At 45.6% G+C, this 13,357-nt stretch overlaps 1 protein-coding gene across 2 annotated transcripts in view; it reads right to left on the bottom strand.

Moving 5' to 3' along the window:
* Positions 1 to 6,858: 6,858 nt before the first annotated feature.
* Positions 6,859 to 13,357, bottom strand: part of ITPR2 (inositol 1,4,5-trisphosphate receptor type 2) — a 242,203-nt gene continuing 235,704 nt past the window's right edge. For both annotated transcript variants that reach the window (XM_018083671.1, XM_029963962.1), the window contains exons 56-57: positions 11,472 to 11,633; positions 6,859 to 10,233 (exon numbers count right to left, since the gene is read on the bottom strand). In XM_018083671.1, the coding sequence (XP_017939160.1) occupies positions 10,147 to 10,233; positions 11,472 to 11,633 (249 nt within the window). In that variant the 3' untranslated portion in view covers positions 6,859 to 10,146. The remainder of the gene's footprint in view (positions 10,234 to 11,471; positions 11,634 to 13,357) is intronic.

Genomic DNA, 13,357 nt, shown 5'->3' on the forward strand with positions numbered 1-13,357 from the left:
AGGGGACAGCACTGGACACGTCTGCTGGTGTCCAGCCTGCAGCTGTTTTCCCTTGGCTCAGCTCTGGTTACTGCCCAAGAACTCCACTTCATCCCTGCAGCTTCCAAGTCCTTCAGCTGCTTCTCCTGTTTGTACTGAAGGAAGAGGAAAGGGACCAAAGCCTAAACTGTGTGTTCCAAATCCAAGGGACAAACAAGAAGAATATCATCACATTTACTTGGCTTGTATGTCGTGATATAATTAAAAAAGTATCCTTAGTTTTGGAGAACCTGGGTGGTAATCCTAAACACAGGGGTTCAGACGTCACGCTGCTGGGATTGCAAGTGGCTTGGACTCTCACTGCAGATTAAGCTCAGGGCACTTTTGACCATGGTGAACTTCTTATTGGAAAGTGGGGATGGGGTCTTTTCCCCCCATTTGAATTTGTTCACAAAGTTCAAAAGGAAATGGTGCCCCTGAGCTGCCAAGAGATAAGTCTAAGATGAAGAATACAACTTTTCACCAAAAAAAATTGTACTGATGGAATTACTGCTCATACACACAATACTCCCGTTATAATGTAATCCAGAATTTACATGATAATTTTCTTTCTTAAAAAAAGTTATTTTTTCTTTATCTCTCTCCTTGCCCTGTTATGTTCTGTTACGAAGATGTTTCTTGCTCTTTCTAGCAGCCTGTTTGTGTTCCAGGTGTCCCAGCTTCACACTTGAATTTCTTTCCAGCTCTGCACGACTGCAGAAAGCAACAGCTTTTCATAAGCCCTTTACCCTCCTGCTGTGAGTTTCCAACGTGGGCCACTGTGCTGAAGGTTTCAGTGGGAGTCATGGGTTTGACCAGCTGTCCATGAGCAGTCAACGTGACCACAAGCTTTACCAGGCCACTGCCACACCACCCCTGGTGCTCAGTGGTCAGCAGCACCACGTGCTCCGTGCCCTGCTTCCTCTCCCACATGGCTGTGCCATGATGTCTCCTGCTGCTGGGCACACATCCTATGGATGTGGACTTACACTCCAAAAGTCTTTTCTTCTCTGAGCAGAGCAGTGACTGTGGCTTCTCCTTGCTGTGCTCTCACTTAGCTTTGGTCTCAGTGCTGGGGATCACCTCCAGGCACGAGAGACCAGCCCAGGCCCCATTGTCTCCTCTGCACTTCATCCGCCGCCAAGGAAAGTGCCAATTAGTGCCAGCTGTCCTGGGCTGCTTGTTGCAGGGCTGAGAGGGGGCCTGGGTCTGGCCCCCCTCTCTTGTTTTCTCTGTGTGGCATCTGACTCCCTCAGTCTGCCCATTGATGTCCAGGGATTTCCTTAAAAAAAATATCCTTATTCAGACAGCTTGATGTTCAGTGCCCTGTTTTGTTTCATATGTTTGAAAAATAATAGATTGTTATTAAAATAGAGTAATGTGGTAATAACTCCCCATACTGTGAGGATGCTCAGAGGCCAGAGCAGCCTGGCCTGGGGAATTTGCAGCCCTCTCGCCCATCTGCACTTACTGATTCCACGGCTGCTTTCTGAGTCCAGCACAATCAGCAACAGGAAATCATGAGGCATTTCCCTCATCTAGGTTTCAGATGGTTGCCAGCATCAGGGTGCCACCAGAGCGAGCTGAGATGCCACCAAAGAGCAGCAGCACATTTCCCAGCACAGGTTAGCCTGTTTAGCCATCATTCCCAAATGATGAGGAACTTTTGCTGGGGTTTAAGCCATCCCATAGGACTGAGCTGGTTAATTTATGCCCATTCTCTCACCACTGGCATGCTGGTGAGGGTGTGCAGTTGTGTTTGAGGCTGATTTGGGACATCTGCCTTCCTGTAAGATGTCACTCTCAGCCTTGAGGTGCATCAGGGTGCCCTTTGGCACCATGGCACATCCCCCCTTAGGCCATCCTGCCCAGCTGAGGCTTTTCAATGGCTTTGTGACCTGGGGTAGTTTAAGCTGAGGCAGTACAAACTAGTCCTAGCTCTAACAAGAGGCGATTTACCTTCAGGGTCACATAGCACAGGGCCCTGCAGGAGTCAGGCACAAAGGCTGGAGGTGGAAAGATTTTATCACAGAGCGGGGGGCAAAGCAAATGGGGAGTTTTTATTGTTTTTTAATGAAGCCATTGCTTCATCAAACAGCTAGCTTTCCCTACACCGTCAGTAACTCCCAGGCACTAGTTAGCTCTTCTAGATTCATAAGTGGCACGTGGAAAACACCCTCACCAGCCATTTAGCCATAGCGTGTTTGCAATTTATAGCTTTCTTCCTCAGAGCCCTGCTAAGTCACTAAGCAGCCTTGTGGTCTGAGCAAAGGTTTAGGAGCCAGGAAAATCTGGGATGAGTCATTTGCTCACGCACTGGTGACCTGAGCAAATCAGTTGACCTCCTTGTGCCCGGGCTGTGAGAGCTGCCCTGCCCCAGTCAGGGGCTTGCCTGGCTCTGGTCAAAAGCAACTTCCTGGCTCCAGGGGAAATGTGGAATGCTCGGGGTGTGTCCCAGAGCCAGGATCCCGCAGAGCTCCCTTGGTGGAGGTGCCAGCCCCAAGTCCCTTGAAAGCCAGGGCAAGACTTTCAGAGGTTTCAGCATGTTGCAGCTTAGGACTCACTCGCTTCCCCTCCAGTGTCTGTCTGGCTTTTGAATGGCTTGTATAATAAGTTATAAATGACAACTGCAACATAAAATGAAGAAGGGACCAAATGGCTTCAGGCAACATTTAAAAATACCAAGACTATTTCTAAATGCAGATCATCAGATCCAAAAGAGCCGTGGGCAGACTTAGCTGAAGGTTATTGGCTGGCCTGACTGAAAGCACATTTGTGGTCTCTATCAGTTCTGAGAAGATGCTGTTAATAGGACGTTTGCTGGTAGAGGCAGGAGGGGACAGCCAGGATATGGGTAGTCCTGGGGACACAGACCTTCCCTCCTCTTTTTTTGAGGGGTTGCTGAAGGCTGTTGGGTGAGCAGTGATAAAGGCAGTTTGGATGGATGTCCCTATTTCACCCTGAGGAAGGTGAAGTGCTGTGCTGAAGGTTGAATCAGGGGAGAGGAGGTGTGTGATGTCCTAAATTCCCAGCCACCTTCTCCTAAAGATGTGGCTGCTCACACCACAGGCATGGATGCTGTGGATATCTGCCACACATGAAGACTTCCAAGCCAGGTTAGATACCTTTTCCATCACTCCTTTTTGATCTTTCTCATTAATAGTTTGATTTTGCCATGTTAAAAAGAGCTTGACTACAATTTGCTTTCGCTCTTCTTTTTCCTTTCTTGAATGCTCTTCCACCTCCCACTTTCAGCTGAGCCCGGAAGCAGAAGTATCACGTTACTGTGAGAGAAGCTAGTTTTGTGGTATTTCCACCCATCCAGGGCCAGGAAATACAGGCAATTTTGCAAGACAGCTTGTACTCAGTAAATTTCCAGCTCGGTTTATATTTCTGTATTTATTTAGATCTGTGCTAACCATGTAAAAGAGCACTCATCCCAAGCGAGGTGCTGTGGACAAACTTGCAAAAAAACCCCAGATTTCACAGACCAAGGACCCTGAGCAACAGACTTTTCATTGAACCAGGAGCTTCTGGCTAAATCCTTTCTTCTGAAAAGACACCCAAGATGGACAAAGATGCAGACAGGCAACTTCTGGTAACACTAACTCCACAATAACTCAAAATTAAAACTTTTAATAAATCCGACCAGTAAAATCACCATCACTGACAACATTTTCTTGTACCCTTGTGACTTTCCCTTGAAATCTCCTTCCTTCCCTTTCTTTCTGTGCACAGTAACTTCTATCTGTAACACAGTCTGTGTCTAGGTGCATGATAACCCGCCAGTATCTTCCCACATCCCAGCTGAGCAACCAGGGACCTGGACAGACATTTACACTTGCATGGGGAGACCGTGACAGCTCCAGGGACCACACTCTCCTCTCTTGACTCCTCTTTTTCAGCAGCAAAGTCCTGCCACAGGCAGAAAAAAATCTGCATTTCACATGGGACGGCGGCGCTCACACCAGCTTTGCTTGTTTAGGGCCGCAGCCAACCCGCCCGTATTCCTGCGAGCCAGTGTTCCCAAATACCCTCGGATTGAGTTGCGTGTGTGCGAACCACACACGGTCACACATAAGACAAAAACACCCTCAGCTCCTAAAGCAGAAATATGAAGGGTTTGGGAGGGTTTTTTGGAGGCACCGAGAATTCTGCTGGCTTTATCAAATCAGGGTGGAAACTCTCGTGCCAGTTAAAGCCATTGCTACAGCTCCCTGCTGGGCCACAAATGGGCCAGAACCAACCCCAGGGCCAGCAAAAGCTGACTTGAATAAAAAATAATACAAACTCTGAGCCAGCTTCTGTCATCCAACACTAACTGAAAATGAATTTTTTTTAAACCCCCTTTCAGAGTTACCCTGTTCTCTGCTGAACACAACTGTGGGTCTCTACAAACAGTGTCCAGGTTCAGAACAACAGTTCCCGGGTGTTTCATGCCATAATGTTGGCAAAGAAAGAGCAAGGGAATATACCCTTATACCTTTGGTAAGGGAGTAAGTGCTCCTAGGAGAAGATTGTGAAATTCATGTCAACATAACCCAGCTGAAGGCCACTACAAGAAATGATGATTGGTTTTTGTGGCAGCTTTACTGGGAACAAAGCCTTTAGAGCACATTGCAGACTTTGGGGACCAGAAGGGAGTATTTTATAAAGGGAATTGGAGACTTTGGGCTGTAACTGGATCCCCACACTGCTCTTGTCATCCAGAGGGAATTGCAGGGACAGGCCCCATGCAAAGCAATGGCTCTGTTGACCCCACAGCCTTGCACAGGGGCATGTATTGCCTTGGCAAAGGCCACATGGCTGCTCCCTGCTGCTGGCCATGGCAGCAGGCCTGCTCCCTGCTTATCAAGGCAACAGGATGGCTGCAACAGTGCCCTTGTCCACCACAAGACACTGCAGGGCTGGGGCTCGGCCAAAGGATGTCAGCTGGCTCCCACCACCAGGGCACAGTTCTATTCCAGCAGATTCAGTTAAATTTGGAAGAGAAGACATTCATCACTTCCTATTAGCCTTGCCATCCTCGCAGTTAGTTTAACAGGCTATAGATGGCTTCAAACTCCAGTCAAGGGGGTGAAGATCGTGCAGTAATTTACCACAATAAGGGCTGTTTGAAAAACCTACTGCTTGTAAGCAAGTCAGATATCACATGTCAATGATCTACAACATTTAAACAGAGTTATTAAGTCATAGGGATGAGAAACTGCTAGTTTGACCATGCTCTAACACAATTAGCTTATTGATTTGGCTTCTCAGGTGGTTCTGGACATGCCCAGGTCTCACCTTGCCTGAGTGGCAGCAGACAAAGGTGGAGACATGGAGATGGGTGTCAAGGAGTAAGAAACCTACCGTAGAAAAAAAAGGGTAACTGTTGGCTGTTTGCAGCAAGAGAAACACATCGAAATAGTGAAGTTATAAAGGCTACTTGTCTTGTGCCTTGCAGCTTTCTCCTTTTCGAACTAAAAAAGTGCAGCACATAAATAGAGCGGGCAAGTGTGAGCTGATGATAGCAATACACTACTGCACATTTAAAATCCCTGCAGCTCCAAGTTTCTTTTGAGTCATTTTTTGAGTGATTTTGTGCAAATATGGGACATTCAGAATGGGCACCTGCAAACAGGAGTCACACTGCTGGTCGCTCCTACGGGCATCCCAGGACAGCAGCGAGTAGCAGCCCTAAATCTCAGTTTTCTCCCCTTAAAAATAAACCTGGCAGCTCTCCCCAAAAAACAAGCACACCCTTTCCAAAGGAAACATCCTTGTCTACAAATGCTTTTGTCATAGCAGTGGAAATGGAGGAGCTGAATTCACTTGCAGGCCACACCATGAGCCTGCTGATGTCTGCGCAGATAGTGCCGAGGGAGATGTTTCCTCCCTGAAATGCCTCTTGAATTAAAATGTACCTTTGGGGAAAACAATTTAAAAAAAAAAAAAAAAAAGAAGAGCCCTGGCATTAGGTTTCAGGTCTGCATGCAAAACTGCTCCCATTTGGGCTTAAGAGCTTAATGCTGGTTTGGGGGCTTTTTGTTTTTAAATATGACTATGATCTTGGGTTGAAAGCTGCATGAAACCCAAGATTCTCTTAGGATATCCTTTTTGCAAGACCATCTAATAAACCTAGTAGCAAGCAGCTCCTTTCCATTTAACCTTAAACTCATACTAGAGAATAGAAAAGAAAGCTAATTCTACTCAAGGCTACAGCAAGTTGGTATAACAAGTGCACAGGAGAAACAGCATGCTCTATTTAATAGGATTTTTCTTATTAATTAATTAGCAGGCTTTTTCTCCCTAAGAAGAGTCCTCATTCTCATCCTCATAAATACTGACTTTTTGTGATAAACACAGCTGGGAAAAAAGGCAAAAAAGGACTTGTATGTTGTACTTTACCTGCCACAGGTTTGTAGGGCACTTCTTTTTTTTCACAAGACCACAGATTTCCTCAGCCTGAGTTGAGCGAGACAGTGGTTTTAGGCTGTTTGCCTTCCTTCCTCAATCCTTTCACCCAGAAGAGAGGGGAAAGCCCTCGGGGTCTCTCTCTAAATGTGCTACTTGACAGAGTTACACTGAAAACATGAAAAAAAAAGAAAAAAAAAGGGCAAAAAATGGCAATCCGACCCATCATGAACAGAACAATTTATGCTTGAAATAAAATAAATCCTTGCTTTCACTGCTGGGTTCAGCCTCCATCCACTCAGGACTGCATTGATGCCACCTCAAGAAACAGATGCACGCCTGGTGCCCCATCCAAGACCACCAGCCTGGGTTTCCCATCAGTCTTCAATTCAGAACACACATTTCCCCCACTTCAGCACCAAAAATAAGTGAGACAGACATATATAAAATGATACACTTTATTAAAAGTTACATTCAGCAGCCATGGACATATTTACTTAAGTAGATTTTAATTGCCAAGGAGCTTATAATTATAAATCCCTCTAAGGCATTAAAAGCTCTTAGATGTTTTAACTTTTGCAATCATTTCATATAAATAGGTAAGGTAAATGATGCCTGCCTAAGAAGAGGATACCCCAGCTGCATTAAACAAAGATATACATATAAATATATGTATAAAACAATGGTTTTTTGTTATAAACTCATTGATGGGATATTTCACAACCTTTAAATCTTGGATCTGGCCCTGCAACTATTACCCACAAAAGCAGCCTCCTGTTTAAGTTACCCCATGTGAGTGTACAGATCGCTCACATGGATGAGAGCAGGGCAGGGCCTAAGTTTTGACAGAAACAGCAAAAATGCCAAAACTCTCAGTGAAATATATATACAATCTGTGCAAGTAGCATCACCTACTGTCACTGATTACAGAGGTCTCTCTTGGAAAGCTATTGACACTGGGAAGGCACCGTGGCAAAGGCAAGCCAACATCTGTCAGCTCTTTCTTTTTGATGCTGCAGCTCTCCCTTCTGAGGAGCAGTACTTGTGCTCTGGAGCCTTAGGAGACATCCTTTGGGGTGCAGGACAGAGAGAGCACCAGCAGCACCCAACTGCAGGCCTGAGCTCAGGGCACAAATCCATCGAGCCTCAAGTTTTCCCAGCTCCAGCAGCAGAAACATCCCTTGGTTTGCAGTGGCACAGCTGCTTTTTCTGAGTGTAAACAAGAAAAGTGCCAACCAATTCCAGTATTAGCCAACCACCCACCCCCTTCAATAAATAATGATAGCTTAATTTATCATATAATTGAACTGTGCTTTATATGCCTCTAATAACCACACGTGTGAGGAAGAGGAAATTGCTGTTGCAACAGAAGCTGTGACTAGATCTGGTGAACTGCATAAATTAATTTGAACTGATACAGCTGCAGGGTCTGAGTCTTCAGCAACTTAGTGCTGACTTTACATTTGTGGGCAACTCCTTCAGCTTTGTGACGTACAGCAGGTCTAGTCAGAGGCAGGTAGGGTTATATGTTACACCAGTGGCTGGTTACAGTTGTGGTTGATGCAAACTCCCAAAATTAATTCACTGCAAGCCCCTGGGTGCTAAACACCACGTGAAGCCCCATCCTCACTGGCCAGCGAGGCTCATGGAAGGGGTTTTTCCCACCAAAGCGATGCCGGAGCAGTAGCATCAAGACCTCATACCCAGCAAGCGTGAAGGAAAGGCACACTCCCTAAAATATTGAAGACAGCTGCTTTTCTGTTCTCTGCTTTGACCTAGCAGCTTCCCTACCACCAGCTCACCACGCCACTGCCGCATCTACTCATGCCTCGGAGGCAAAGACATGGCACCGACCAGCGCCACCCACCTCCTGCTGTCTCCACACACTCCCTCTGGCCTGGGGAGCAGCTGATGTCTGGCAGCAGCCAGGCTGTGAGCCCACCAACAGAGGAGTGGAAGAAAATTCAGTCTACCACCACTCACTTTCACTGGCCTTGTGCCATTTCTGATATTTTTGAAGGACACAATTGAAAACAACGGGAAATGTTTCAATGGTAGAAGAATCAGACCCTAAAGTATATTATTTTTATCTCAGCCATATCATTGCCACAAAAAAAAAAAAAAAAGAAAAAAAGAAAAAAAGCTTCAAGAACAGGTTTGAATTTGGGATAAAGAGAGTGAAATGCCCCTTCCTTCCCTTTACTCTACATCTGCTGGTTTGAATTGTGCCTTAAATAAGAAAACAACATTTCTACAAGGAGAAACTGGGAATATTGGAGCCAATATTTTCACCTTTGATCAAAATGGCATTTATAACAAAATGAAAAGGTTATAGAGGAAAAATTACTGCAAAAAGATTTTGGTTTAAATAGCAACTCCATGTAACAGAGGTGCATTTTCAAATGCACCAAGACAATCTGGTAACCAAAACCCACTGAAAATGAAAGTGAACTGAGAACACAATTCCCATTTGTGCCACAAAAAGTCTTCTCCTAAAGGACACAAGAGCCCTCTGAGGCTCTGTGGAAACCCTGTAACTTTTCTTTTAAGCCATCCCAAGAAATACAAGATACAGCAAAAATCTGCACAAGTGACTTGGCTGCTGCCTTTCATAGAGCCCAGAGCTGGAAGGAGCTCCTCTGATATTGCCCCCCTGTCCCCCACCAGCCAGGCCAGGCCTGCCAGCCCTTAAAAGCAAGGAGGGCAAGCAAAAGCATAAGCCCATGATCTTTAGCTCAGAAGAAAAGCTGGCAGAATACGGTGCTTATTTACTCAAGTCAACTCTCACTGAAGATGAGTTTATGGAAGGTAATGACACCATTTCAGCTCCATACAGAAAGATATTCCTAAGCTTTTTTAAAAAAATAAAATCCCATACACACTTCAAACTACAAGTATTTTTTTTTTTTGTCCTGAATCCTCCATTGGAACTTGAATTTAAAACACAGTTTAACTCCTCCGTATGTGAAATCTCATGGCTACATTAATCAAAAACATGTGAAGCCAGGAGAAAGAAATCACTTCCAGTTATGTTGTCAGTGTTATGTGCATAACATTCCCACAGCTGTAGATCCATTGTGCTCCATGTTATAAATAAGAAATTGCATGGTGACAGCTAAAATTCAAAAGCGTTAATGTTTCTCTTTGCAACTCTTTTTCTATTTTTTCTTTTTTTTTTTTTCCTCCAGTCTTTTGAGGCTTCTCCCCTTTCCCTCCAAGTAGAAGTTACTTGAAGCAACATTATTGCTCACCCGACAGACATATTTATGGTAATTAAAAAATAGTAAATGCCAAGCAAATATGACTAATGTTGCTATTTGGCAAATAAGCCAGAGACGACCTATTGAATCTGATCCAGGCTGTCGTATTTGTGCTAATAAACATCTCTCCTTCTTCTGCTCAGCTCTGTTATCCCAGTGCTTTAGGGAGAAATCAGCTCCCAGGATGCAGCCAAACGCTGCCCAACCTCCGTCGCAGCCACCACCGAAGCCGTCGAGTCGGAGAATACAAACGAGCTCCCTTGTATCTCTCACATTCTAGGTTGTGGTCCCTTTCAACCATGAAAAACAGCTACAAATTGTTCCCAGAGCTAAACCACTTAACATCTTGGCACTTGGTTGTTTTTAACTTTGCAACAATAGGCACTGTTCACTCCTCTCAATCTCAGTTTTTTTATTCTATAATAAAGCGGGAATACTGATGAAAGGCTAGTCACGGCTTCTCCCCGTGGTATCAGGGTGGTGGCATGTGATGATTCACATGGGGTGTGTTTGATCCAAGAAAGCCCAGCCTCTGCTTATTCTTCCTTTGTTCTGTCATCTAAGGTGGAAAGGCAGAGAGAGACGAGTTGAGATTTTCTTTTTTTTCTTTTTACTATTATTTAGCAGTCACAGAGCAAGATACATATAAGCAAAACAACAGGGAGTGGAATTCTTTTCTTCAGCATTGAAAATTACAAGTAGGAGATGTCTTTGAAGTGGGAGATCTGTTTCCTGCAAAGTATGGACATTTTATTCTCATTTGTACATTATTCTTATCCCCCCGCAGGTCTTGCAGTGTATTATTTGCACTGCTATTGTGCTGTGTAGCCCTGCAGAGGGTCAGCATTTGCACTTGGTGCTGTACAATCACAGAATTAAAAGATGGTCCCAGCCACACAGAGTTTAAATTTAAGCCAGGAGAGAACAGATTCAGCCAGAGGGGGATGAAAAAATCCCACCAGGATAGTGTGGGTAAGCACAATAAGCAATGGTCTCAGCACATCCAGCCTAAACCTTTGTCGACTTTTTCATAGGGAAAAAGTTTTAAGGAGGGATTTGAAGGGGGATAATTAGATAATTCTGTTGATGTCACTGAAGTGCTTCCCATAAAGAAAACACAAAGATGCTTTTCTGAAACTGTAATGAGCAAACCAGAGGTGAACAGCATCTGTAGCAAAAAAGGGAGATGGCCTTTTGATCCTGAAGGGAGAGCAAACATGGCAGGGGGTTTAGGCAGGAACTGGGCTTTAAGGGGGGCCAGCAGCTTGTGCTCCATACAGGAGAGAATGGGGAGCCCGAGGAGGGGCACCAAGACAAGGGTGACACAAGCAAAGCAACAGGCTGGGCAAATTGTTTTCACAACAGCACTGTTGATACTCTTAGTGGGGGAAAAAAATCCAAGTGTGGGACACAGAGGGCTTTTCTCCTGGCTCCCATCAGTATGCAGCTATTCCTGACACTGTGCCGATCTCAGTGCCGGGTTGTGCAGCACCTCCACATGCGCAGCCCTTCATCACTCTGGCAGTTTTCCCTCTGTCCTTGCATACCCACCAGCAGGATTTCATAACTAATTCCCCCTTGGCTTTTCTCCTTACCTGTTCTCTGTTGTTGCTAATAGAGTACAATTTCATTCCAGACCTGTATCAGTGTACCTACTCAGAAAGCTCACTGGAGGGACAGAAAAAACCCTTTCTAAGACAAAAGTCTCTTTTGTAACAGTGTCCTGACTGTGACTGGATGAAAGGGAGCGCGTTCACCCACACATGCCCACATTGCTACCCATGGCAGGGCACCTACCTGTTCCTTGAGCTCAGCGAGCTGACTGGAAAGTTGTTTCACAAGGCTCATGGTTGACTCCAGCCTCTCTTGCAGGTTCCTGATTTCGTTCTGCTCACTGTCGCCTTCATTGCTAACCAGGGACATGGCTCTCATCCGAGGGAACCAGTCCAAATTCTTCTCCTACATGGGTATTAGAAAAATGAGCCGTGTTAGTAGAGGTTTATGCAGTGCTGAAACTAGAGAATGAAAACTCAGGACTTCTACTCAGTAGATGACACAAAACAAATGACCTTAAGCAGTAAATTCAGAAAGTATTTCACACAAGCATTTTCATTCTTGGTTCTCCTTAGCTACAAAGCAGGTACCAACTGGAAAATCTTGGTTGCCCCCAGCTGCACCTGTGTGGCAGTGTGGGCAGTGTTGGCACATTCATCCATGGCTCTGGCATGCAGAAATGCCTGCTGGATCAGCTCTAGGGAGACTTCTCTGGTACACCAGCACCAGGAAAGCCTGAGTGCTCCCTGTGCTTTGCTCTTAAGTGTATGCAGGGACACATTTCCCCACTGTCTCTTCAGCTTGGCTGGTCTCCATCTGTTTCAGCTGTCCTTGCAGCAATGTCAGCCAGACAACACCAGGAAAACAAAATGAGTCCCCTCCAGACCGGCCTTGAGGCTCATGCCTGATGCAAGAGCAGAGGAACCTGGATTCAGCCGCCCACAATGGAAGATTTGGGGTCCTGGGAATGGCTTAGGCTTCCACGTGCTATTCAGACCGTGTATCTCAGGTAAATGCAAGCACAACCCCACGGTCAAGCGTTAACTTGTTAAGGACCAAGCACTCTATGGAACAGCACTGAACTGGGGTGTTTCTCAATCCATGGACTCAGGCTACGAATTCAGTCATGCTAAAAACCCTGTGAGTAGATGATATGAGTCAGGAAGGTGCTGTGCATCTGCATGAGCCTGAACTGTCTCCATAGCTCAGGGGCATGGATATCTGTGTGCAAAGTTTGACAGAAGGAGGAGATGGAAGGGTGCAAGACTAGGAGAAGTGGCAACCACATGGTCAGCAACCCTCTTTGCCTGGAGGCACGAGACAAGGGAAACAGGTCCTGCACCAACGCACCTCTGCGCTCCACCTTGGGGGCAGTGGGAGGATGTGGTTAGGTCATATGCACCATGTTTTGAAACGGGCCTCTACGGACACGTGCACTTGATAGCTTGAGATGAGAAACAGAATGAGTTGGAAGTGTGTTTCTTCCAGTCCCCTGAGCTGCTAATGGCCCCACACAAACAACGCTCTACCGGGAGGAATGAAAAGGAGTTCTTTCCCAAAGTCCACCCACAAAACTCCTGGAAGGCAAGAGCTGTGCTACTTATGTTGTCCAAGTATTTGGTAAAGTTTTAAGTGCATCAAACTTGCTGTAGTCTTAGATTTTGCCTCTATTTTTTTTCTATGAAAATAGAAAAGCCAGCGATGATCCTGCAACATTCACAGCTGGGCAGCCCAGGGCAGTTGCACATGAGCAAGGTCCAGGCAGGCCTGGCCTGACAGAGCTGCAAGCCCAGGGATATACCAAGTGAACACAGCTTTATTGTGCTTCCAGAAAAATTTCCTTTCAACTCTTTAGTGCTCTGCCCTGATCACCAAAGCCTCCCCTCCTACTGCAACATGATTTAGAAACAACCAAGCTAAGCCTCAGTAAACACGGAAGCACTTATTGTATTCATGTTTCTCCACTATTTGCATTATCCCAGTCCCCTCGGTCAGCCTGGACAAGACCAAATGCAAAGCCATACGAACTTTAGCCTTTTTTCCTCCTTTTTAACTCAAAACTTCTAATGAGTTTTTGCCTGGCTGTGCAACCTCTGGTGCTGTCACCAAACCAAGGAGGGAGCAGGACC

Source organism: Manacus vitellinus, unplaced genomic scaffold (assembly GCF_001715985.3).
Source record: "Manacus vitellinus isolate BGI_N305 unplaced genomic scaffold, ASM171598v3 scaffold_66_pilon, whole genome shotgun sequence".
Taxonomy (NCBI): Eukaryota; Metazoa; Chordata; class Aves; order Passeriformes; family Pipridae; genus Manacus; species Manacus vitellinus.